The 23497-nt window shown below is 40.8% G+C and overlaps 1 protein-coding gene across 1 annotated transcript in view; it reads left to right on the top strand.

Annotated features, from left to right (window-relative positions):
- Nucleotides 1-23497, top strand: part of USH2A (usherin) — a 665459-nt gene that overhangs the window by 617194 nt on the left and 24768 nt on the right. The window contains 3 exon segments of the mRNA XM_042475774.1: nucleotides 17731-17823; nucleotides 17825-17941; nucleotides 22954-23192. Coding sequence (XP_042331708.1) covers nucleotides 17731-17823; nucleotides 17825-17941; nucleotides 22954-23192 — 449 coding nt within the window.

Below are 23497 nucleotides of genomic sequence, written 5' to 3'. Positions count from 1 at the left end.
GGGCAAGTGAGCCAGCATGGTGTAGTGGTTTGAGAATTGGGCTACAACACAGCAAATTGGCTGCCCCAGAACTTCCCCATCTGAGGTTATTGCTTCCTTGAGGCTAATGGCAAAGCTGGCCCTGGCTGAACCTTTGGGTCATAACCTAAACCAGGCCAGATAGCTTTTGAGCTATCAGACCATGATAGCTTCCAGTTTTGAAAGCAATCCTTTCATTTTTTGGCAGAAGCTGCTAAAATAGTTGTTAACTGCCTCAACACCAAGGAAACTATGGAGACCATGTTGATCCTGAGCCTTTTATGGCTTTTCTGCAGCTGAGGATAATGTCCCCCTATTCGAGATGAGCTACTCAAGATGATCACGTTTGCCTCATTGTTTTCTCCACCTATGCTTTCTTAATCCTTTATTAAAATCTGTTCAGAAAATGGGAGTGTCTGGCAGTGCTTTGAACCAGTTAAAATCAAACTACATATCTTCCAATAGTCTGTTATTATATATTGAACTGGCACATCCATATGCATATTCACGCACATGTATGTGTGTGTTCCTATATGTATGATACATGTCCCTCAGGGATCTATTCTTAGCCCTGCCATTGTTGAGAATTTATATGTGGCCTGTGAGACACCTTATTCATAAGTATAGGGATTGGCTTTCACTATTATGTTGATGAAACCTAGATTTATATTTCACTTAAGCACAATATTGATTTTGCTACTTCTCTCTTGGAGGCTTGTTTGCTGGCCATAAAATTTTAAATGCAACTAAATTTCCTCCAGCTGAATGAAGGTAAAATTAAGCCACTATAACCAGGCCCTTTGCAACACTTTAAAAATGTTGTCAGTCATCAAGGTCCAGCTTGATGGGTTTGACATTAACAGCACAGTTGAGGTCAGGAATTTTAATATCTGTTTTCCTTTCTCTTCTTGAAACTTTAGCAAAAGTCCATGTCTCACACTTGGGCAACATGGAGAGGAATGGTATTTTCATGGTAGAGCACATGCTTTATCTGAGGTTGGTCTAAGGGTCTCTGGTAGAATTTACCATAGAAAATATGAAGCTACAGCAGTTTAATAGATGTGTAGATTCTGATCTATGAGTGGCAGATTTTTCTCATATTATTTGAATTGCTTATGTCTTTTCATGTTGTTTCTGTTTTTGACTTAGGCCCTGTCTGCACAAACCAAGATATTTCATGGGCATCCTGGAGTATCCTGGCCCTGGAGCTGTCCTGACCTCCCTGTTCCCTCAAGCCTTTAATTCCAATGCTGGGCAGCTGTTCACACATATGTCCTGACATATTGCCCAGCATAGTAGCAAGTCACTCGTTCCCAAGGTCAGAACAAGTTAGCCAGCATAGGTCACATGGCTGGGTGCTCTATTCTGACCTCAGAGCAAGTAACCCACCACCACTGAGGCACCAGGTGGCACAGTGGAACGCATATCAAACAGCCACCTGGTGTTGGAATGGAGGGTTTTGGATATTCTGAGAAGATCCAGAGCAAACAAGGTTGTATTTAAAAGTGTTTCAAGAGGGGTATACCTTGGATTTGGCACATCATCCAGTCCCTTCCTGCTGGACTCAGGGTTTGGGCTGTGCATTGTCAGGACTCCCCACCAAGTGGATGCGAGGAGGCTGATTTATTTGGCTCATGCAGACAGGGCCTTTGGTCTGTCTTCTGTTTATTCTCAGAAACTCAGAAAAGTTCTATTACACAAACTAGAGCTATATCAGGAAGCTCTATCCAAAAAGTTGGGAAATATCTGGAATGGTTTCTGATGGGTCATGGGAAATTGTAAGCAGAATAGAAGCCCATTTGTGGTACTGAAATGCTTGGGCAGGCTCAAGAAATCACATCTGTTTTATTTTCTCATTCTAAATACAGAATATAATGCTTCCTTTAAATGGCTTTCTGAAAGAGGTCATGCTTTATGAGATAAATTTATACATTTATGAGATAAATTTCTGTTCTGGAAGTCTGTCATGTCATATGTGAAGTTGACATCACTAAGGTACAGAGCCTTTTCTGTGATGGCACGATTTATGGAATCCTGTCTCCTTGAAGGCCAGCAAGACTAGCTTCTTATTAGGTTTCAAATGGAGAGGACTAAAAGCATATTTATTTCCCTGGACCTTTTGGGAGTAAATCTTGTTCTTATTCTAGGTCTTAACTGACTTTAATCATGTAACATCCTGTATTGGTTTAGTATTTTTATTGCCTGCTTCTTGGTTTTATTTTAGTAGAAATGGAAAAGTAAGACAGAAATAAATTAAACTGACAAGAGTCATAATCTGTATTAGTACCTTTTCTTGCTTTGCTGATTGGACAGGAAACTCGCATCTGTAAAAGAACCACTTTTGCAAATTAGAGTATCCACCTTTGCAAATATCAATGTACAGCAAGTAAACTGTTTATGAATCAAAAGGTATCCAATTTATTGGTTCCTTCACATTAGTTATGAACCTGTTAGGAGTCCATCCTGGCAAGACCTCCTTTGGTAGGTTGTAATTCTGACATATTCAAACACTCTGACAAACCTATCTTTTAAAAAGACGTTTAGTGCAAGTGCCATGGAAAAATACACCCCAGGGTTATAGATGAATTGATATGATTTCCTTGATTGTATCTTTTTATTTATAAGGCATAATTTATGAGCAGTGAAAAGCAAACTAAAATGAGTGATGACTAACTACAGCCAAAGTAATAAATCAGCAGCACTGAAAGAAGTAGTGATTTTGATCGAATCTATTGAATTAGCTGTTGCCCTTAGCCATTACAGGTATTGGAAAGACCTTTTAATATCTGCTTATCTCTCTCCTGGGAATATTTTAACTATCTCATTATGTACCCACAGGAAACAAATTATTAAATTGTCTGCTGTTTGGAGTTAAACTTGTTTGCATCTCATCTTTGTTACTGATGTGATAGAATATTAAAAGGAACAAGGATTGGCTGAAACTTTGATAACCCTTTTTGTGCCAGACTTATTAAATACTTTGCTTCACATGAAAGAAACTAATTCTCAAAATGGGTGTTGTTGTTTTTAATCGCTTTCTATTATTAGGACATAGTCTTTCAAGTTTTGACTCATCAAATCCTATAATCTCATTGACAGATTTTTGTGCTGGTTTTGTCCTGCTGATCCAGAGATACTGCTGGAAGATGAGAATCCAGAAAAATTGTGTTATTTCTAATCCAAACGCATCTAGATTTATGGAACTTTTAGAAGAGTATCAGTCTTGAAGTGAAAGCTGGCCTAGAATTTGGGCCTGATGTGGTGTTTAACCATGTTCTTCAATAAATGTTATAGCTGCTGCTCTTGCAAACACCACAATTTAGAAATGTCCTAGCTTCTTATAGTCTTAATTTGTGCAAATATGATAATCAGAAGCCATCTTCTGTCAGGGTTACTAATCTGCAATATAGATAATATATCCATACCTCTAAATACACAATTGATTTTGGAGCTTTGGAGAAGTTTCCCCTGCCCAGTCTTCACTCTCCCTCCATGCTAAGTACAGTCGACTCTTCTTATACATGGATTTTTTATACACGGATTCAAGCATCCATGGTTTGAAAATGTTCAGTAAAGGGAAAATTTCAAATATCAAACCTCTATTTTCCATTTTTTATAAGGGACACCATTTTGCTATGTGATTATATTTAATGGGACTTGAGCATCCATGGATTTTGTTATTCATGGGGGATCTTGGAACCAAACCCCAACGTATAATAAGGGTCCACTGTACAACAAAAGTAAATTTGTTCTCTGTGATGCAACGTAGAAAATTAGGTGAGGATCACAACTAAAGCCCTTCCCCACCCTATCCCAATATCCTACTTAATTTAGCCACATATATGGGAGCCTCTGATGCTAGAGACTAAACATTGCCATTGTGATTCATAGTTATTTTATTATGATTCTGCAGCATGTTATGACGTAAATATACCTAATTTGGTGTCTACAATTATCATCCAGTTAGTTTGACATCAATACCAGGAAAGATTCTAGAACAGATCATTAAACAGAGAGTCTGTGAACAGGTAGAAGGCAATTCCATAATCACAAAAACTCAACATGGGTTTCAGAGAAACAAGTCATGCCAGACAAATCTAATCTCTCTCTCTCTCTCTCTCTCTCTCTCTCTCTCTCTCTCTTGATAAAATTACCAGCTTGGTAGATGAAGGGAATGCTATGAACATAATACATCTTGATTTCAGTAAGGCCTTTGACAAGGTTCACCATGACATTCTTGTAAGCAAGCTAGTGAAATGTGGGCTAGACAAAGTAATTGTTACATGGATTTGTAATTTGTTGACTGGCAGAACTCAAAGGGTGCTCAACAATGGCTCTTTTTCATCCTGGAGAGAAGTGACCAGTCGGGTTCCACAGGATTCTGTCCTGGACCCAGTGCTATTCAACACCTTTATCAATGACTTGGATGACAAAATTGGGAGCATAGTTATCAAATTTTCAGATGACACCAAATTGGGAGGAGTAGCTAATACTCCAGAGGACATGAGCAACATTCAAAATGACTTGAACAGACTAGAAAGTTGGGCCAAAGCTAACAAAATGAATGTCAACACGGAGAAATGTAAGGTACTGCACCTAGGGCAGAAAAATGAAATGAATAGATATAGGATTATTATTATTATTATTATTAACCTTTATTTATGAAGCGCTGTAAATTTACACAGCACTGTACATGCAATCTTTTTAGTTAGACGGTTCCCTGCCCTCGGGCTTACAATCTAAAAACACATGACACAGAAGGAGAAGGGAGTGGTGGAGGGAAAGGGTAAGAGGTCCAGCAGTTCCTCTCTACCTCCAAGGCCTGGACTAAGGCAGATGGACTGGAGGGAGGGCTTGGCTTGGATGGGCGACACCTGGCTGAACGAGACTACATATGAAAGGGATCTGGAAGTCCAAGTAGACCACAAGATGAACATGAGTCAACAGTGCGATGCGATAGCTAACAAAGCCAATGCAATTTTAGGCTGCATCAATAGAAGTATAGTGTCTAGATCAAGGGAAATAATAGTGCCACTCTATTCTGCTTTGGTCAGACCCCACCTGGAATATTGTGTCCAGTTCTGGGCACCACAATTTTAAAAGGATGTTGAGAAACTGGAGCATGTCCAAAGGAGGGTAACTAAAATGGTGAAAGGTCTGGAAACCATGTCCTATGAGGAACGACTTAGGGAGTTGGGAATGATTAGCCTGGAAAAGAGAAGGTTAAGAGGTGATATGATAGCCCTGTTTAAATATTTGAAGGGATGTCATATTGAGGAGGGAACTAGCTTGTTTTCTACTGCTGCAGAGACTAGGACCCAGAAAAATGGATGCAAGCTACAGGAAAAGAGATTCCCCCTCAACATTAGGAGGAACATCCTGACACTAAGGGCTGTTCAACAGTGGAACACTCTCCCTGGGAGTACAGTATAGTGGAATCTCCTTCCTTAGAGGTCTTTAAACAGAGGCTGGATGGCCATCTGTCAGGGATGCTTTGATTGAGAGTTCCTGCATGGCAGAATGGGGTTGGACTGGATGGCCTTGTAGTCTCTTCTAACTCTATTATTCTATGATTCTATGAGATGAGAAACTGTAAATTGTCACAATGCAAGATCTGCCATGATTTGTCTTTGCCTGTTTCTCTCTCTAAAACCTGCCTTGTAATATTGATACCCAACCATGAAATAACGAGACCAGACATGTAAATTGGATGAATAAAGGGCCATTTATTTGACCTATATCCTATTTAAGCTAAGCACTTGAACTTAGACCTTAAACGTCAAACTGTGAGAGAATGATTAAATTGAAAGCCTGATGTGGGACCAGCTGAAGCCAGGTGTCAATCCTAGACTTCCTCTTCAGCCTTCCCTTTGGGCACAAACACCGATCCCTGAGGTAAAACCAATGATTCGGATTGCATCCTCAGTCCAGTCCTAGAAAAGTAAACATAAGGCACTCTCCCCCAAACCCCCACGAATTTGTAAGGTTGAGCAAAACCCCCATGTCTACCCCAAAGGCAGGTTCTCTCACAACTCTATGCCCCTTGACATGTAAAGCTGATCAAGAGCCTAACCTTTCACCACAAAGGGGTGCCAATGGAGCGTACCAAACAGTTCTTTAACCCCATATGGGCCAGTGAAACCTATTTAACAGCCACCCAAAGCCAATCACCATTCCCGGCACACAGTATAGGGTAGGCAAAAAAACCCAGGAAAAGGGGAGAAAATTCCTACCCGGCCCCGAAGTGACCAACAAAGTTCTTACTGCATTTAGGGTGGGAGGGTGGTCTACTTCATGGAAAAGAGGCAGGATGGGGGGTGTACTGTCCTTATATACTGACTCCGCCTCCCATCACGTGCCTCAGCTTAGTCCAATGGACCTTGCTTATATTGAAAATTCTGGTCTCTATCATGGAGGATATCAAAGCCCCACCCTCCCTCAAGGCTCTGCCAATCGTCCTGGTGTGAATTATCAACATTCAAAATCAATGCAGCAATACAAATTACATGATTTGTAAATATGGCCCTTGCACAAAAAAAAGTCCTTATGTTTTTTAAAAGGAGGTGTTCCATAGCATCTCCTTGAGGAGCTCATTCCTAAACCTTTTATCCATAAGGAAAACGGAAAATAACATTTATTCTAAATTGAACAGTTTTAAAGTAGGCCTAGTTTGTATTAGCTTTGTTGTAATAATAATGCCTCAGTTTCCCCTGTATCTTGGAGAGGATGACAATGTGGATCATTTAACTATGGAGCAATTGCAACTGTCATCAGTGCAATCACTGTCTGGGGACTACTCTTTTCTGGTATCTTATGGTTGACATCCACCCAGTCATTTGGCTTGCCCACCACCTTGGCTGCCCTTTTAGATCTGGTGTCATCCATCCATTCCATTACTGCTCTACAAAATCAGGTCTCTGTGGAGGCACTTTTGTTTCAGTCACTAAGAGTTTTCCTTTGCTGTGCCTAGAATTCCTTAGTTCCCTAAACAGTCAGATTCTACAGAGGTCTTCTTTTTTTCAAAGTGCTATCTGGGCAGGTAGCCAAGAAACTGAAGATGAAGACATCTGAATTACTGCTTGTGTAAATGAATCTGGAGCCCTCTCATGGCTTTCTTAAGACTGTGCACCTTCTAATAATGATAGAGATTTTGGCAAGGGTTTGAATGTGAGATCAGCGCAGCATGATGTAAGATTAAATTATAAAAGAGGTAATATACAGTCAATGAATTCAAGGCAGAAGTACTTTCTGTTCCCTTTTTTTCCTGCAATAGACCAGAAGACATAGACCTGAATCTGAAGGCTATTTTAAGATTCTGAGAGAAGTCCATGAAATCATCATGAATGAAGTATTAAAATGTCAAGAAATGCTTTTTGGTTTATGCCTTGCAGCCCAAGAATAATACTAGTACTTTCAACTAGTATGCACACATATACAGATGTGGATTCATGTGTATATATTCATACCTATACCTACAGTATAGATACTTCTTAATGTAGATTAAGCCAGATCATACCATTTGCGCTGAAAGTATCTTTTAATCATTGAAGTTGCACTATTTCTCCCAATATTATTTATGCATGTATGGTTCAAGTATCAAATAATAGCTGTTCTCAGGCAGAATAAGTTGCCTAAGCTGGACTGTGTTTATACCTTTTTGCTTCTTGTTCTTTGTTTTTATCCATCCTTCCCGGCACAGTACTCCAAGTGAGTATCCATCTTAAAGAGTGAAATCCTATTTGGCCAAGATGTCCAAATGCAAGGAGCTGACAGTAAGCCACCAGTCTGGCTTATTGTCACCCTGTCATAGATTTACCCAGCTTAGGGCTGTTGAGAAGTATTTAGGACCATCATGGCCCTGGTCCCCCCTTGTGTTGGCATAGCAGTTATGTCCCTAGACTTTGAATCTGACATTACTTGGCTCTTCCTTCACCTTGCCCTTTCTCCACTCTCTTTCTGCCAGCTGAACGTAGTAAGTAGAACAGTTGTGTCAAAAGGAGAATATCATGTTTCTGACAACAGCTGGCAGATGGGGTTATACTAGCATAAGGGCAGTTCAGAGTACAGGAGGATGTTGTCTGCTCCTAATTACCATGCAGGTATGTAAAATAGAACAGCAAAGCTAGAATGGACCATCCTCCTACCTTCTGTTCCAAACACCCATCGGTAGAATGCCATTTTGGCAATTGTCGAGAGTACACTGATTCCATAAATACTAAGTGAGTATTTATAGTATGGCAGACTAGAAAGGTGAAAATAATGTTACTGGAGTTTTTTGGGGGGAAGAGGGACAGTTGTATTTTTTATTTTTTATGATTTATGTATTTATTCATTTAACACTGACAGTCTAATTTTCAGTTAAAACTGAGATAAAATACATTCAAAAAGGGAAAAGATATAAAATTTTAACAAAAGAGAAAGGAAGAAAAGAAAAATAGGGGGTGAACCATATAATGCATAAAAATTGGGTTCTGACCCTCCCAATCATAAGTGTAATGAAAAAATAAATAAGAAGGAAATATATTACTCTACCATTAGAGTCAACTAAATAATCCTACTAGAGTTACTAAAAACCATAACCACGGATTATGGCCTGAAATGCACAGGCCAAATAAAGCGGCTTCCCGTCACTTTGGGTGTGTAGTGTTTAGATGATGCACACTCCCAAAGTGGCTGTAAACCATGCTGAGGCCATGCTTAGCCAGCAGGATTAAATCTGTTCCTGCCGGCTGCAAGCTTAGAACCACAACAGTGACCTGCTTCAGGAATGGGCTGTGTGGTCACTGTGGTCTTGGCCCAATTGGGGATGGGGCAACCATTGGGTTTCTTAGTGCTCAAAAAGTCCATAAACGCCTTCCAGTCTTTCAACAAATCTTCAACTGGCCTGGAGAAGAGAAGGTTAAGAGGTGATACGATAACCCTGTTTAAATACTTAAAGGGATGCCATATTGAAGAGAGAGCAAGCTTGTTTTCTGCTGCTCCAGAGAACAGTACCTGGAGCAATGCATGCAAGCTGCAGGAAAAGAGATTCCACCTCAACATTAGGAGGAACTTCCTGATAGTAAGGGCTGTTCGACAGTGGAACACACGCCTTCCTTGGAGTGTAGTGGAGTCTCCTTCATTGGAGGTCTTTAAGCAGAGGCTGGATGGCCATCTGTCAGGAATGCTTTGATTTGGATTTCCTGCATGGCAGGGGTTGGACTGGATGGCCCTTGTGGTTTCTTTCAATTCTATGATTCTGTGCTTTAGAACCCATGTTAGTGTCAATGAAGCTATAAAATTTTAAAAAGTAGAATAGCATTTTATGATGGAAATGAGCAGGTCAAACCCATGCTTCAGATGTATGGGTTTGGGGAAGAAAAATATTTTAGAAAACTTGTTCTTTTCCTTGTTTGTTTGTTCCTCATTGTTTGCAGGGAGGTTTCCAATACTTCACAAAAGATGACAAAATGTTAATTTTCTTTTCTTTTTTGTTCAGGTTTTTAAGCCTGAGGTTCTTTCTGCTCTGCATATGCAGCCATTCATGAACAGTGGTAAATTCTTTTTAAAATACCCTGGACTGAACCTTTCCCCCATCTGCCCTACTGAAATTCAGTACTTTTCAGCAGAAGTGGAACATATTGAACCTGTTGGTTGTAAAGCCATTAAAGATGTTGAGAAGCCTCTGAGAAGAAGAGGGGCCAACCCTAATTTAGCACTAACATGGCTGAACACACAGAGAGTCAAACCCAGATTTCAAATAACTCGATATCTAAAGACCTGGGTCTGTATGGATGTACGGCAGCTTCAGTTTATTCTGCATTCATATTTGTAAAACACAACCCTATTTCATGGATATTTGTAGATGTTGATATTTTTTTTAAAATTAACTGAACTGAAATTCTTACTGGTCTTTACTTAAGGAGAGTAGACAAAAAATTTATTCCTTCCACATTTGCACATGGCCAATTGGATTAGCCAAGGCTTCATTTGACATAATTCCATAGTCACTTCACCTGCACATGACTCCAAACAAGGGAGAAACCACACCAAGATTTTTGCAGTGGAAAATTATACAGAAACAGTGTGCATTGAGGATATCTTGAGGATATCCACAGACAACAGTTAATCAACAGACATTATTATTATTATTGTTATTGTTATTTTACCTTGCCTTTCCACCATAAATTAAAGCCAGTTATTTATATTTTGCCTCCCCCCCCAAGTGGGACCCAAAGTGGCTCACAGATGGAAATCAGTTAATTGGTTCCAATTTAAAAAACAACTAAAACATAGCTATTTAAAATAACAAATAAAACAAAGACAGTATAGTACAGTTCTGAAAAGCCCAATCTTTTTGCACGGGCATACTTCAATGGTCTGCTGAAATAGTCTTAATCACTGCCAACACGTCTTCTTTCTTGTGGTAGTCTTGTGCACATTTATCCCTGATAAATTACTCTCACCCTGTGTGGGGATTTGGGAGATCCCTTTTTACATTAATGTTGCTGTGCACAACTGTGCACTATTTTCCAGGTTATTGGCTGTGTTGGTCTGTTGCAGCAAAAACAACAAGGAATTTTATGGCATCTTGAGGACAAACAACATCTCTATTAAGTTAGTACTCGTTATTTTCATTCTAACTATCCCTTAAGCCTTCAGTGCTAAATCTCTGAATTGTTAGTGAATGTTTCTTGACAAGAATACATATGAAGGTACATGAACACCAGTGCACTATGTAGGGCCCAACATACCATTTCAGAGAAAGAGCTCATAGTTCAGTGCTTTGCATGTGGAATTCAGTCCCTAAAATGTACGATTAATTAGGAAGTCTGAAAATGATCTTTGTCTGAGACTATAAGGGTCATCAGCAGATAATATTTATTGGGATAGTTGGACAAATACTGGATAAACTGATAATGTACTATCCATTGGCTACCTATTGGTAAGGGATAATCTAGTACTGTATCAAAGAAAGATACATAGTTCAGTCACAGAACAAGATTTGCACATAGAAGGTCTTAGGTTTTGTCCCTAAATATCTTGGTAGTGTTGGGAAGTAAGTTTGCATTGTACCATGGAGAGGCACTGCCAGTCATTGTCAATAGTACTGAAGTAGTTAGATCAGCAAGCTGATTTGGTTGTTCAGTGGTGTACAACAACCTTATTACCAAATCCTGCAGCTAAAAAATTGGATCCAGCCTTAGTTATACAGTCGGCCCACCCCTTACATGGGGGAGCCATTCGCCTCCCCCCATAAGGAAAATTGAGTGTATGCTCAAATCCCATTGAGTATAATGGGACACACTCCCATGGTGTGCTGGGGGGGTGCGTGCCCCATTGTTTCTATTGGGGCTTGCCTTCTGGCATGAGCTCAAGTCCGTGGAAGGTAAGCCCACGGAAGGGACGGGCCAACTGTAATTAATGGCAGAATCAGTGAAATGTAATAGCAAAAATATTGTATAATGTGATAAGATATGCAAAACTAACATTTTCCTTAATTTATTTTTGGAGTAAAAATTGAGTTAAATCTCTAAATTCTAGTACTAGCATTTTCCCTTTCTATCACCCAATCCAACATTATGGGGAAATGGTATGAACAGGTGATTGAATCATGTACCTGTATCCTTATACTGGCAACTGAACTACTTGAAACAAAAATTATCTAAATGTGAAAGTCTTACGTCACCCAGAGTAACTTCTATAATCCCATTCGTTTGGGTTTACACAGTTCCATTAATCTTCTAATCTAGTATTATGTATTATTTTCCTTAGGGCAGAAGATTAGTTTTGTGATTTTATTCCCCAAGAAGTACTATCTGTTTTGTTATCTAAAATCGTATTTGTCTCTCCTCCAGTAATAACAATACTTTCTGCAAACTTTTGTAAACTATGCATTATATTCTTCATAAACTCTATTTGTTATGTGTTGGGTGAATAATAAGTGGCTAGTGTTGATTTTATTCATGCAAACATACCTAATGTATAAAATCTACCATTTTTATTTCTTCTCCTTCAGTGCTAAGCACTTTGTGTACATGAAATGGCAATAATGCCAATAAATGTTATTTCAGTTCCAGTACTGGATTCAGAAGTGAGAATGATCACTGAATATGAATTACATTGGTTAAATAGTTACATCTTTGTTTATGGCAAATATTTCAATGTCATCTTCTGGAGTAGTCTTATGAACTCATGAGTCATAGTTAAGAATATTGTGCAGAGATCGCTGTAGTGAAATTATTCAGATGGGACCCCCTGTCTTTTATCTAATGATATGGTTGTGATCCTATAATCCAGTGTGCTTAGACAGGTGCTCTCTTGAAATCTTCTGTCCATTTGCAAAGTAATCAGGAATTTCTGGCTATACATTTGAAAGTCTAGCAGGGTGTTACTGTTGTCCATTTTAAAAAATCAATCCAGACTATGCTCCCCAAAGTGTACAAGAGATCACATACAGACATGTTTTACTGCAGTCAGAACTGCTCAACATGAAAGCTTAGTAAGGAATACTTAATACTAAAAATCACACAGACAGTCCCCTTGTATTGCCATTTAGATCTATCATTCTGATTGATCACTGTGTGTTTCACTATTATTGAGCCTAATTTAACCCTATACACTCGCACATCCATCTACTCCATCTATTGTACCTGACATTATACAAATTACTTACTCATGCAAATGATGACCTAAGTCAACCTTTTATGCTATTCGTGTTTAATTATACAAATGGTATTTGATAAATAAGATTATACATCCTTCCATATGTTTATTCTCCCCTTGATGAAAGTGAAATTTAATTTTCATGCAGATTTGTAGGTAGCCATATTTAATAAGTGCTGAGTTTCATATACTGTGCAGATCACCATAGTTTTGGGAAGCTGACAAAAACAAAATCAGTAGGCATAGCTCATAAAAAGGAGCTGTATTTAATCAGGTGCAATGCCAGGGAGTATATCTTGGAGTCCTAAACTTACAGCTACAGAATCGATTTCAATCTCTCTCTACTATCAAGGATGATGAGGAACAACTGCAGGGACAGACCTCAGGGACAGAGCAGGGGACCCAGAGAGCTCCACCAAAGGGAACGGCCGCTGCTAAGCCTCGGAGGAGGCGTGTGGTGGTCATCGGGGACTCTTTGCTGAGAGGCACTGAACCAGTGGTTTGTGGGCCTGACAAGATGTCTTGGGAGGTGTGCTGTCTCCCTGGGGCAAAGATATGTGATGTGACAGAGAGGCTGACAAGACTGGTCAAGCCTACTGACCATTACCCCTTTCTTTTGGTTCATGTGGGAACCAATAATACTGCAAGGCATAGCCTTCAGAATATCATAAGGGATTATGAGGCTTTGGGTAGGAAGTTGAAAGAGGTGGATGCACAGGTTGTCATCTCCTCTCTTCTCCCAGTTGAAGGGCATGGTCCAGGAAGGGAGAAGAAAATAGCGGATGTAAATAACTGGCTCCATAGATGGTGCCGCCAAGAACGATTTGGATTCTTGGACCATGGGCTGCAGTTCCATGAGGAGGGACTTCTGGCAAGGGATGGGTTGCATCTCACGCCAGTTGGCAAAAACATTTTTGCCAATAGCCTCAAGAATTTGATCAGGAGGGCTTTAAACTGAGTTATGTGGGGGAGGGAGACAGTATTCTGGAAGGCAAAAAGGCTGGAGAAGATAGTCAAACTGACAGAGAGGGAACAAGACAAACAGTGCAAGGACCCAACAGTGGGAGGCAAAAGAACTTGCACAGACAGCAAGTAAAGGGAACACATGGTCTTAGATGCCTCTACACTAATGCACAGAGCATGGGAAATAAGCACAATGAACTTCAACTCCTAGTACAACAAAGCAAATATGATATAATAGGCATCACTGAAACCTGGTGGGATGAGTCTCATGATTGGAATGTGAAAATAGGGGGGGGGGTATAACCTTTTCAAGAGAAACAGGACAAACAGGAAAGGAGGAGGAATAGCCCTATATGTCAGGGACATTTACACCAGTGAAGAGATCCAGGACATCAATCCTGGAAGCCAGGTGGAGAGCATCTGGATAAAAATTAAAGGGCAGGGAAACAACAAGGATGTTATGGTGGGAGTCTACTACAGACCCCCAAGTCAGACGGAGGAATTGGATGGTGCCTTTCTAGAACAGATGACCACACACTCAGAAAGGAGAGATGTAATAGTGATGGGTGACTTCAACTACCCTGATATTTGTTGGAAGTCAAACTCAGCCAGATCCTCAAGGTCTAGTAAATTCCTCACTTGCCTTGGAGACAATTTCATGGTCCAAAAAGTGGAAGAGGCAACAAGGGGATCAGCTATTTTAGATCTGATCCTAACCAACAAGGATGACTTGGTTAATGAAGTGCAAGTGGTGGGATCCTTAGGTGGAAGTGACCATGTTTTCCTGGAGTTGGTAATACAATGGAAAGGAGAAGCCAGGCATAGTCAGACACACATTCTAGACTTCAGGAGAGCGGATTTCAGTAAACTTAGAGAAATACTGGGGGAGATCCCATGGTCAGGAATACTAAAAGAGAAGGGAGTTCAAGATGGATGGGAATTTCTCAAAAGGGAGATACTGAAGGCACAAATTAAAACAGTTCCAGTGAGAAAGAAAAATGGGAGGTGTCACAAGAACCCAGGATGGATGACAAAGGAACTTTCAGCTCAGCTAAATTTTAAACGGAACATGTATAAGAAATGGAAAAAATGGGGAAATTACCAAAGCGGAATTCAAACAAATAGCTAGCAAGTGTAGAGATAAAGTCAGAAAAGCTAAAGCACAGAATGAGCTCAGGCTTGCTAGAGAGGTTAAGAACAACAAAAAGGGCTTTTTTTGGATATGTCCGCAGCAAAAGGAAGAAGAAGGAAACGGTAGGACCACTGCGTGGAGAAGATGGCAAAATGCTAACAGAAGACAGAGAAAAGGCAGAATTACTCAACACTTTCTTTGCCTCAGTCTTCTCAGAAAAGGCAAAGGGTGCTCAACCTGAGGATAATGGAGCAGAGGACAGAATAGGGGAATTTCAGAACAAAATAAGTAAAGAGATAGTAGAGGAATACCTTGTTAATCTAAATGAATTTAAGTCTCCAGGACCAGATGAGCTACATCCAAGGGTATTAAAAGAACTGGCAAATATAATATCGGAGCCATTGGCAATAATCTTTGAAAACTCTTGGAGAACAGGAGAAGTCCCAGCAGACTGGAGGAGGGCAAACGTTGTCCCCATCTTCAAAAAGGGGAAGAAAGAGGATCCAAACAATTATCAGCCAGTTAGTCTGACATCTATACCAGGAAAGATTCTAGAGCAGATCATTAAACAGAGAATCTGTGAACATCTAGAAGGCAATGCCATAATCACAAAAAGTCAACATGGGTTTCAGAGAAACAAGTCATGCCAGACAAATCTAATCTCTTTCTTTGATAAAATTACCAGCTTGGTAGATGAAGGGAATGCTGTGGATATAGTATATCTTGATTTCAGTAAGGCCTTTGACAAAGTTCCCCATGACATTCTTGCAAACAAGCTTGTAAAATGTGGGCTAGACAAGGCAACTGTTAAATGGATTTGTAACTGGTTGACCGAACGAACCCAAAGGGTGTTCAACAATGGCACCTTTTCATCCTGGAAAGAAGTGACCAGTGGAGTCCCACAGGGCTCTGTCCTGGGCCCAGTACTGTTCAACATCTTTATCAATGACTTGGAGGAAAAAATTGGGGGAATACTTATCAAATTTGCAGATGACACCAAATTAGGAGGAATAGCTAATACTCCAGAGGACAGGATCAAAATTCAAAATGACCTGAATAGACTAGAAAGCTGGGCCACAGCTAACAGAATGAACTTCAGCAGGGAGAAATGTAAGGTACTGCACTTAGGGCGAAAAAATGAAATGCACAGATATAGGATGGGAGACACCTGGCTTAAGGAGACAACATGTGAAAGGGATCTAGGAGTCCAAGTAGACCACAAGTTGAACATGAGTCAACAGTGAGATGCGGCAGCTAACAAGGCCAATGCGATTTTAGGCTGCATCAATAGAAGTATAGTGTCTAGATCAAGGGAAGTAATAGTGCCACTCTATTCTGCTCTGGTCAGGCCCCACCTGGAATATTGTGTCCAGTTCTGGGCGCCACAATTCAAAAAGGACATTAAGAAACTGGAGCGTGTCCAAAGGAGGGCGACTAAAATGGTGAAGGGTCTGGAAACCTTGCCCTATGAGGAATGACTCAGGGAGCTGGGGATGTTTAGCCTGGAAAAGAGAAGGTTAAGAGGTGATATGATAGCCCTGTTTAAATATTTGAAGGGATGTCATATTGAGGAGGGAGCAAGCTTGTTTTCTGCTGCTCCAGAGACTAGGACCTGGAGCAATGGATGCAAGCTGCAGGAAACGAGATTCCACCTCAACATTAGGAGGAACTTCCTGATAGTAAGGGCTGTTCGACAGTGGAACACACTTCCTAGTAGTGTAGTGGAGTCTCCCTCCTTGGAGGTCTTCAAACGAAGGCTGGATGGCTATCTTTCGGGGATGCTTTGATCTGGATTTCCTGCATGGCAAGGGGATGGACTGGATGGCCCTTGCGGTCTCTTCCAACTCTATGATTCTATGAATCCCACTTCCTGTGTGTGTTGATCGATGTAACAAAATGAAACTTTTGGCAAAAGCAGAACGAGTAAGAGAAGACATGCTGACTTGCGTATTCTTTTAAAGAGGATATTACTGTGGGATCAATTGCTTTAATACTGTTTTTTAAAAAATTGTGCCCTCTGCAAATGTATTGGAATTTTTTGAATGAAAATGGGAAAGCAACGTATTAGTAATATTCTGGTCCTCTTGATTTAGCAAACTATAACACTCTTTCTATACATCAAACCTGCATTGTTGGTTTTCCTTTAAAAAAAAAAAAAGATAAGTACATTTGAGTTTTAGTCAGAAGGCCAAGAAATGGTTGTCCTTGACATAGAATTTCAAATGGAAATAATCTCTAGGATTATCTGACAAATCTTCACTGTTATTGTCTGCTCTAGAGGGGTGCAGGAGTAAGATTCACAGATCTCAGGGACTAGAACCTGTTCTCCTTCTGTCTATATTTTTCCTTGTTTGTTAAATTTAGTGCAATTGGGTTTGATGCTTAAAGTATCATGATTAATGACATTACCAGGAACTACTCCTTTTATATCAGACTTGTATCATCAGCTAGGCCTGCTTCCTGTAATATGACAAGGAGTCATCCTGTGGTCTCAGGTTTTGCTCCTGAAATCTCAGGGCCTGGAATAGTCCTGACCTGTGAATCTTATTCAGGGGTAAAAGATGAAGATGAGTGTTGTGGCTCACCTAATACAACAAATAACAAGATACCTGGAATGTTACTGTATTTTTGTGGAATTACCACCTTTCCTTGCTATGAAATCTAACATTAAACATAAACTCAGATGTGCCAAAAAGGCAGCAGTTTCAGTGCTGTGTAATGACTTGGACCATGGCAAAACTTTGACCCTGGCTGATGGATTACCTTAGCTAGTGCCAAGACAATAGTACTGTAACACAAGTTGAGATTTTATATTGATGTGACACTATTAAGGTGGCCAAGCATGTTTTATATTGCATTTAAATCAGAAGTGGAATTTTATTCCAGCCTATGAGTGTGGCCCTCTTCTCCAGAGCCTGTTTTCAGGTTGTTCTGAATGTCCTAGTTTGAAGGTTGTTATTTCTATTTTTAAGGTTTGGTCAGTAAACTCTGCAGGACGGGCTGGTAGCAAGTGGACCCAGTGTAAGACAGGCCCAGCACCTCCTCAAGGACTTCATGCGCCCGTTTTTTGACACAGTGGCTTCTACTTCAGCGGTGGTGAAAATCAGCCCTCCTCTTAAACCAAATGGAATAGTCAGTCTCTACAGGTTATTCTCAAACAATACCAAAGGAAGAGATATGGTGGTGAGTATTCATCAAATAATTTCTCCCTAGTTTGAGGTATATTCAATTTTGAAGGTTTTTTTATTTAAAAAAAACACAAATAAGGATTGCTTAACATTATTGCTGAATGATTACAGTAATTATTAATTAGAGAGCCACTTTGGTGTAGTGGTTTGAACACTAGACTCTAACTCTGCTTGGCCATGGAAACCCACTGACTTTGAGCAAGTCACACACTCTCAAACCCAGAAAACCTCGTGGTGGATTCACCTTAGGGTTGCCACAAGTCAGAAACAACTTGAAGGCACACAACAACAAAAATTAGTGACACTACAGAACATCATATTAATTGGGGAGAGCTGTCTGCATGAGCAATGAATCTTGGTTTCACCCAGTTTTGAAACCACCTGTTTAAACAATGCACATGGCCAACATGGAAAATCCAGGATGAAGCTGTGCTCTGGAGTAAATACCAGAGCAAAATAACCCCAATTTGCTCCAATTCAAGTCTGAAAGTGCAAACTACTGCAGCAGTTTGTGGCTGCATACTGATGCAGAGGTGGGGAAAGGGTCTGGTGAGTCACCAGCACCATAGCTGCTATTTTTGTGCCCACCCGTGAATCAATTGCACATGTGCACAAGTGGTTAGTTGCACCACTGACCCATGAAGCAAAATGACAACTAACACGGGATGTCACCAACAACACAATAGATTTAATAATAACATTAAGAAACTGGCCAGTCCAACAGGGGCCATGCAGGAAGGGAGGAAAGGGGCCATGTGCAGTGGGCCTCCATGATTGTCCTGTGCCAGTGTGTCACAGGGTGCACCAATGTGCCATTTGGGCTGTCAATCACTTGTGCGATCGAGTCACAGTCTCACAGCTGGTTGCACAGGCCGTTGAATGGAGTGGCTGGTGGGCAGGACAAGGGAGGTGACTGGTGGTTGCTGGCAGTGTGTCCATGTACATGTGCACATGTGTTTGGGGTGGAAGCAGGGGAATTAATGGCACAGTGCAGTTTGTAGCTATGAATGCCCTGTTTTGGTGAGTCCATCTTTTCATACAAACATGGTGGTGCAGACTGCCTATCTGTGTTTTGTCCATTGTGGGACCCAGCGGTGCCATCAGTGGGTACTCTTTGCTAATTGGGAAACCCCGGAGGTAAGCCAGCTTTTACCCTCATCTGCTGAGACACATAAAAATAGTTGGGCATAGAAAAGACTCCACATAAAGGACATCTGAGAATATGGTTCAAGATTATATGTATTGTGTAAAAACCCATATTTTAGATGTGAGATGTAATTGTATTTCATACTCAGAATACATGGATGGAAATAGTTGTAAAAATTCACCTTTTTTGAAGCATTCTGTTTAGCAGGACAAGACAGTGCCTTCCTAAACCAGACGTTTGCTTTACACGATAAAGGATATTAAAGAACTACTCTAGGTTTGATCTTCTTTACAGATTTGTTTTCTGGAGATTTGTGGGTTCTTTGTAGGCAGGGGTGGGTAAAGTACAATATGCAAATTGCCAAGTCTGGTTTTGTGGCCATTGGCTTCTCATACTATGCCCAAACTACTGTTTTTGATTTTGTTTTGTTTTTTCCTGACATAGAATAATAATAATAATAATAATAATAATGTTTATTTATATACCGCTTTTTGAAATTAGATCAAAGCGGTGTACAACAGGAAGTACATTGCTGCACGTGAAAGTTTTCTGGAGTAGCAATTCACCCTTTAGTTAGACCACAGGGATCCATTTAAAACTAGGAGCAGCCCAAAAACCAGATGTGGTCGTAGAGCCACTTCCTGCTTGACTTCTTGCTTGTTTGATCGATTCTGGTATTTTTTGGCAGTCTGTGCAGTCTTTGCAGAGGTCCTGAGGGTAGATATTGGTTCCCAGACCTGTTAACTTGCCTGTCCCAGTGATGAGGCATGCATGAGTTGCTTATTTTCTGATGCTGTATTGGAAATAAACTAGAGAAACATAACATACACTGATTGAATTGATAAAGTTAGGGTGTAGGATTACAGGCTGTATCTCTCTCCACTGAAAGAGGAAGAATTGGAGGGACAGGAAAGAGGTATGCATATTGGTGGGAAATATTTTAGTGAGGCACTCTCTTAAACATACTACTTTGCTGACTTTCAACACTGTGCTAGACATAGATAGTTATATGCTTCATTGTGTCAAGACATACAACACTAGTAGGGATCCAGAAGAAAATCCTGCCTTTATGAGATACCATAAATCATAGAATCATAGAATCGTAGAGTTGGAAGAGACCACTAGGGCCATCCAGTCCAACCCCCTGCCATGCAGGAAATCCAAATCAAAGCATCCCTGACAGATGGCCATCCAGCCTCTGTTTAAAGACCTCCAAGGAAGGAGACTCTATCACCCTCCGAGGGAGTGCATTCCACTGTCGAACAGCCCTTACTGTCAGGAAGTTCCTCCTAATGTTCAGGTGGAATCTCTTTTCCTGTAGCTTGCATCCATTGTTCCGGGTCCTGTTCTCTGGAGCAGCAAAAAACAAGCTTGCTCCCTCCTCAATATGACATCCTTTCAAATATTTAAACAGGGCTATCATATCACCTCTTAACCTTCTTTTCTCCAGGCTAAACATCCCCAGCTCCCTAAGTCGTTCCTCATAGGGCATGGTTTCCAGACCCTTCACCATTTTTGTCGCCCTCCTTTGGACACGCTCCAGTTTCTCAATGTCCTTTCTGAATTGTGGCGCCCAGAACTGGACACAATATTCTAGGTGGGGCCTGACCAAAGCAGAATACAGTGGCACTATTACTTCTCTTGATCTAGACACTATACTTCTATTGATGCAGCCTAAAATAGCATTTCCCTTTGACATGATTGTCTAATTCTGTCTGACTGTAGGGAGTGGTGCTCCTCTCTGGAGAATATCACACAGGAGGCTTACCATGTGTAAATCACCATTAAATTGTCAGAAATTGTGCAAAACCCACAAATGATGTTCACTCTGCTACAAGTTTCTCCTGTTAGTAAATCGTAGTAGAGGCATCATCGCTTACTCGTCCCATCAGTAAAGCATCCTTGAAGTATCCATTTGGCAATAACGGAAGATGTCATTATTGCCAAATGGCAGCTCCAAGGACGCTTTACATATGAGACAAGCGAGCACCGACACCTCCAGTATGATTTATTGATGGGAGAAGCTTGCGGCAGTGTGAATGCTGATCGTGGTTTTTGCATGATTTCTGATGATTTAATAGCGATTTACACACGGTAAGCCTCCCAGTGATTATTTTCGATAGTTGCTAACCCGAGGAGCCAGAATTGTCAAAGATGTCTCTGTGGTCATGTGACCAACATGACTAAGCATGGAATGCTCTTACCTTCCCATTAAAGCAGTGCATGTTTATCTACTTGCACTTTTATATGCTTTCAAACTTCTAGGTTGGCAGAAGTGGGGACTAGTGATGGGAGCTCACACCATCACACGGCACTTGGGTCTTGAACTGCCAATCTGCACACCTTGTGGTTATCAGAATCAGCATCTTAACTGCTAAACCACTACATTCCTGTGATACACCATGTACATGCCCAAGCCTTTTTCCCATGTAAGATAAATGGACTGAGGGAGTATAAAGCGGAAACAAAGAAAATGGAAAGTGAATTATTATAGGACCCAGTTAATGGAATATGTATAAAGGCTGGCATTCTGATTGGCCAAGCAAAAGGAGTTTTTAACTTTAATCACCTTAATGGTGGGGAAAATGTTGCCTGTGGATTACATGTGGCCCCACAGCCATTTTGAGTTCTGTTAAAGGCCTTCCAGTGTTACTCAGTGCGGGAGGCTGGGAGACAGAACTTCCACCTTCTGGGGACGGGACCCCCTCCACCCTCCCAGGCCTTCAGCTGCCTCTCCAAAGACAGCCGAAAGCCCGGGGGGGGGGGGTTAAGGGGGAAGAAGAGGAACAGGCATGTATGTGTTCCTCCTCTTCCCCTATGTGCCAGGCCTTCAGCTACTTCTCCAGGATAGCTGGGAAGGAGGAGGAACAGGCATGCACCTGTTCCTCTGCTTTCCCGCCCTCCACATGACACAAAAATGGCTTCATGTGCCATCTCTGGCACACATGCCATAGGTTCACCACCAGGGCCTATACTCAGTGCAAGTTTTCCTCAAAGTAAACAAAGGGCAACACAACAACATGGAAGCTAAAAGCCCTTCGCTTAACCAGTCTATTAGGGCTCGGGCTAAGTTTTAGGGACTACAGGCTAAAACACACACATTAATTTTCTCATTTTCTGATGTGAAGTTGATGGTTGGAGACTGGAGCAACAGGCCCCAAAGAGGGGGAGTTCAGAGGGGGATTCAAGTAAAAAAGAAATTCCCCTTGTGTGTCTGTCTTTTTAAAGGTCTTCCTAACTAAAGGGACAGTCTCCTAAGAGTGAAGGGTAACATGTATGGGTGGGGCAAACATGACCTCAACATGAGCTTGTAAAAGGGCAGAGGTGAACCTTATTATGATTCTTAAGTGGTCTGGCCAGGATTGAACAATGTGGTTGCGTACACAAGACAAAAACGCTAATCAGTATAGCCATTTAACCTCTTGTAAATCCACAATACCTCACTATGGGGACTGTCCCATTCTGAGCTAGTTTGACATGGTCTGCATTCAATAGAGGTAGACAATACCATCAAGCACTGATTGCTCTCAATCAATGGAACTATTTCATTGTGAGCAGGAGGGGAGGATGAGGGAATTTCCAGCCTTGCAGTTTAAAATGAGGCTTGGCTTTTCCAAGATGAACAGAGAGTCTGGGCCATCATCATCCATAGTTTGTCCATAAGGGATTATTTAGACTTTGGCAACAGGCAGCTTATCTGCCTTATGTATCAAAGTCTAATATTCATATTTATCGAGCATACTTTGTTATAAAAAATAAACATCACTTTGACTCATCCATCCCATGATGCTTCTATCACAAATTACTTATATTAATATGCCTTTGTCCTTCTAACATGCATTGGTCTCCTATCATATCAGCTATCTGAAGGAACTTCTACTCAGCAAACAATCCATGGACTCAAGCCTTTTACTACCTATTCTGTTGGAGTTGAGGCCTGCACTTGTTTCAACTGCTGCAGTAAAGGACCAGTGGCACAGGTCACTACACAGCCAGCTCCACCTTCACATCAGCCTCCTCCCTACATACACAGTATGACCTCAAGGAATGCTTCTTTTCAGTGGGATGCACCTCAAGAACCCAATGGCATTGTGAGGAGGTAACTGCAAGAGTATAGTTGAAGCTGACTATAAAATCTATGTTAATGAAAATACATTACTGACTTAAATATATGTGCTGCCTTTTCCTGACCCCCTTCAAAACAGTCACACATTGTACTAATCACCAGAAAGAAGCTCAAGGCTTTTTTTTTATGGAAAAAAAAGGCATATGTGAACAGGGATTTTTAAAGAATTCTTGTAGCAAACTGAAAGAAAGAAGTTGGCTGCATGAGCTTTCATATACTTTAGTCTACTTCCTCAGATCATTTTTTTAGAGATGTTGTTGTTATTGTTGTTGTTTTTA

Source organism: Sceloporus undulatus, chromosome 1, assembly GCF_019175285.1.
Source record: "Sceloporus undulatus isolate JIND9_A2432 ecotype Alabama chromosome 1, SceUnd_v1.1, whole genome shotgun sequence".
NCBI classification, from domain to species: Eukaryota; Metazoa; Chordata; class Lepidosauria; order Squamata; family Phrynosomatidae; genus Sceloporus; species Sceloporus undulatus.
The sequence above is the reverse complement of the archived record's forward strand: the minus strand, read 5'-3'. Positions and strand labels throughout refer to the sequence as shown.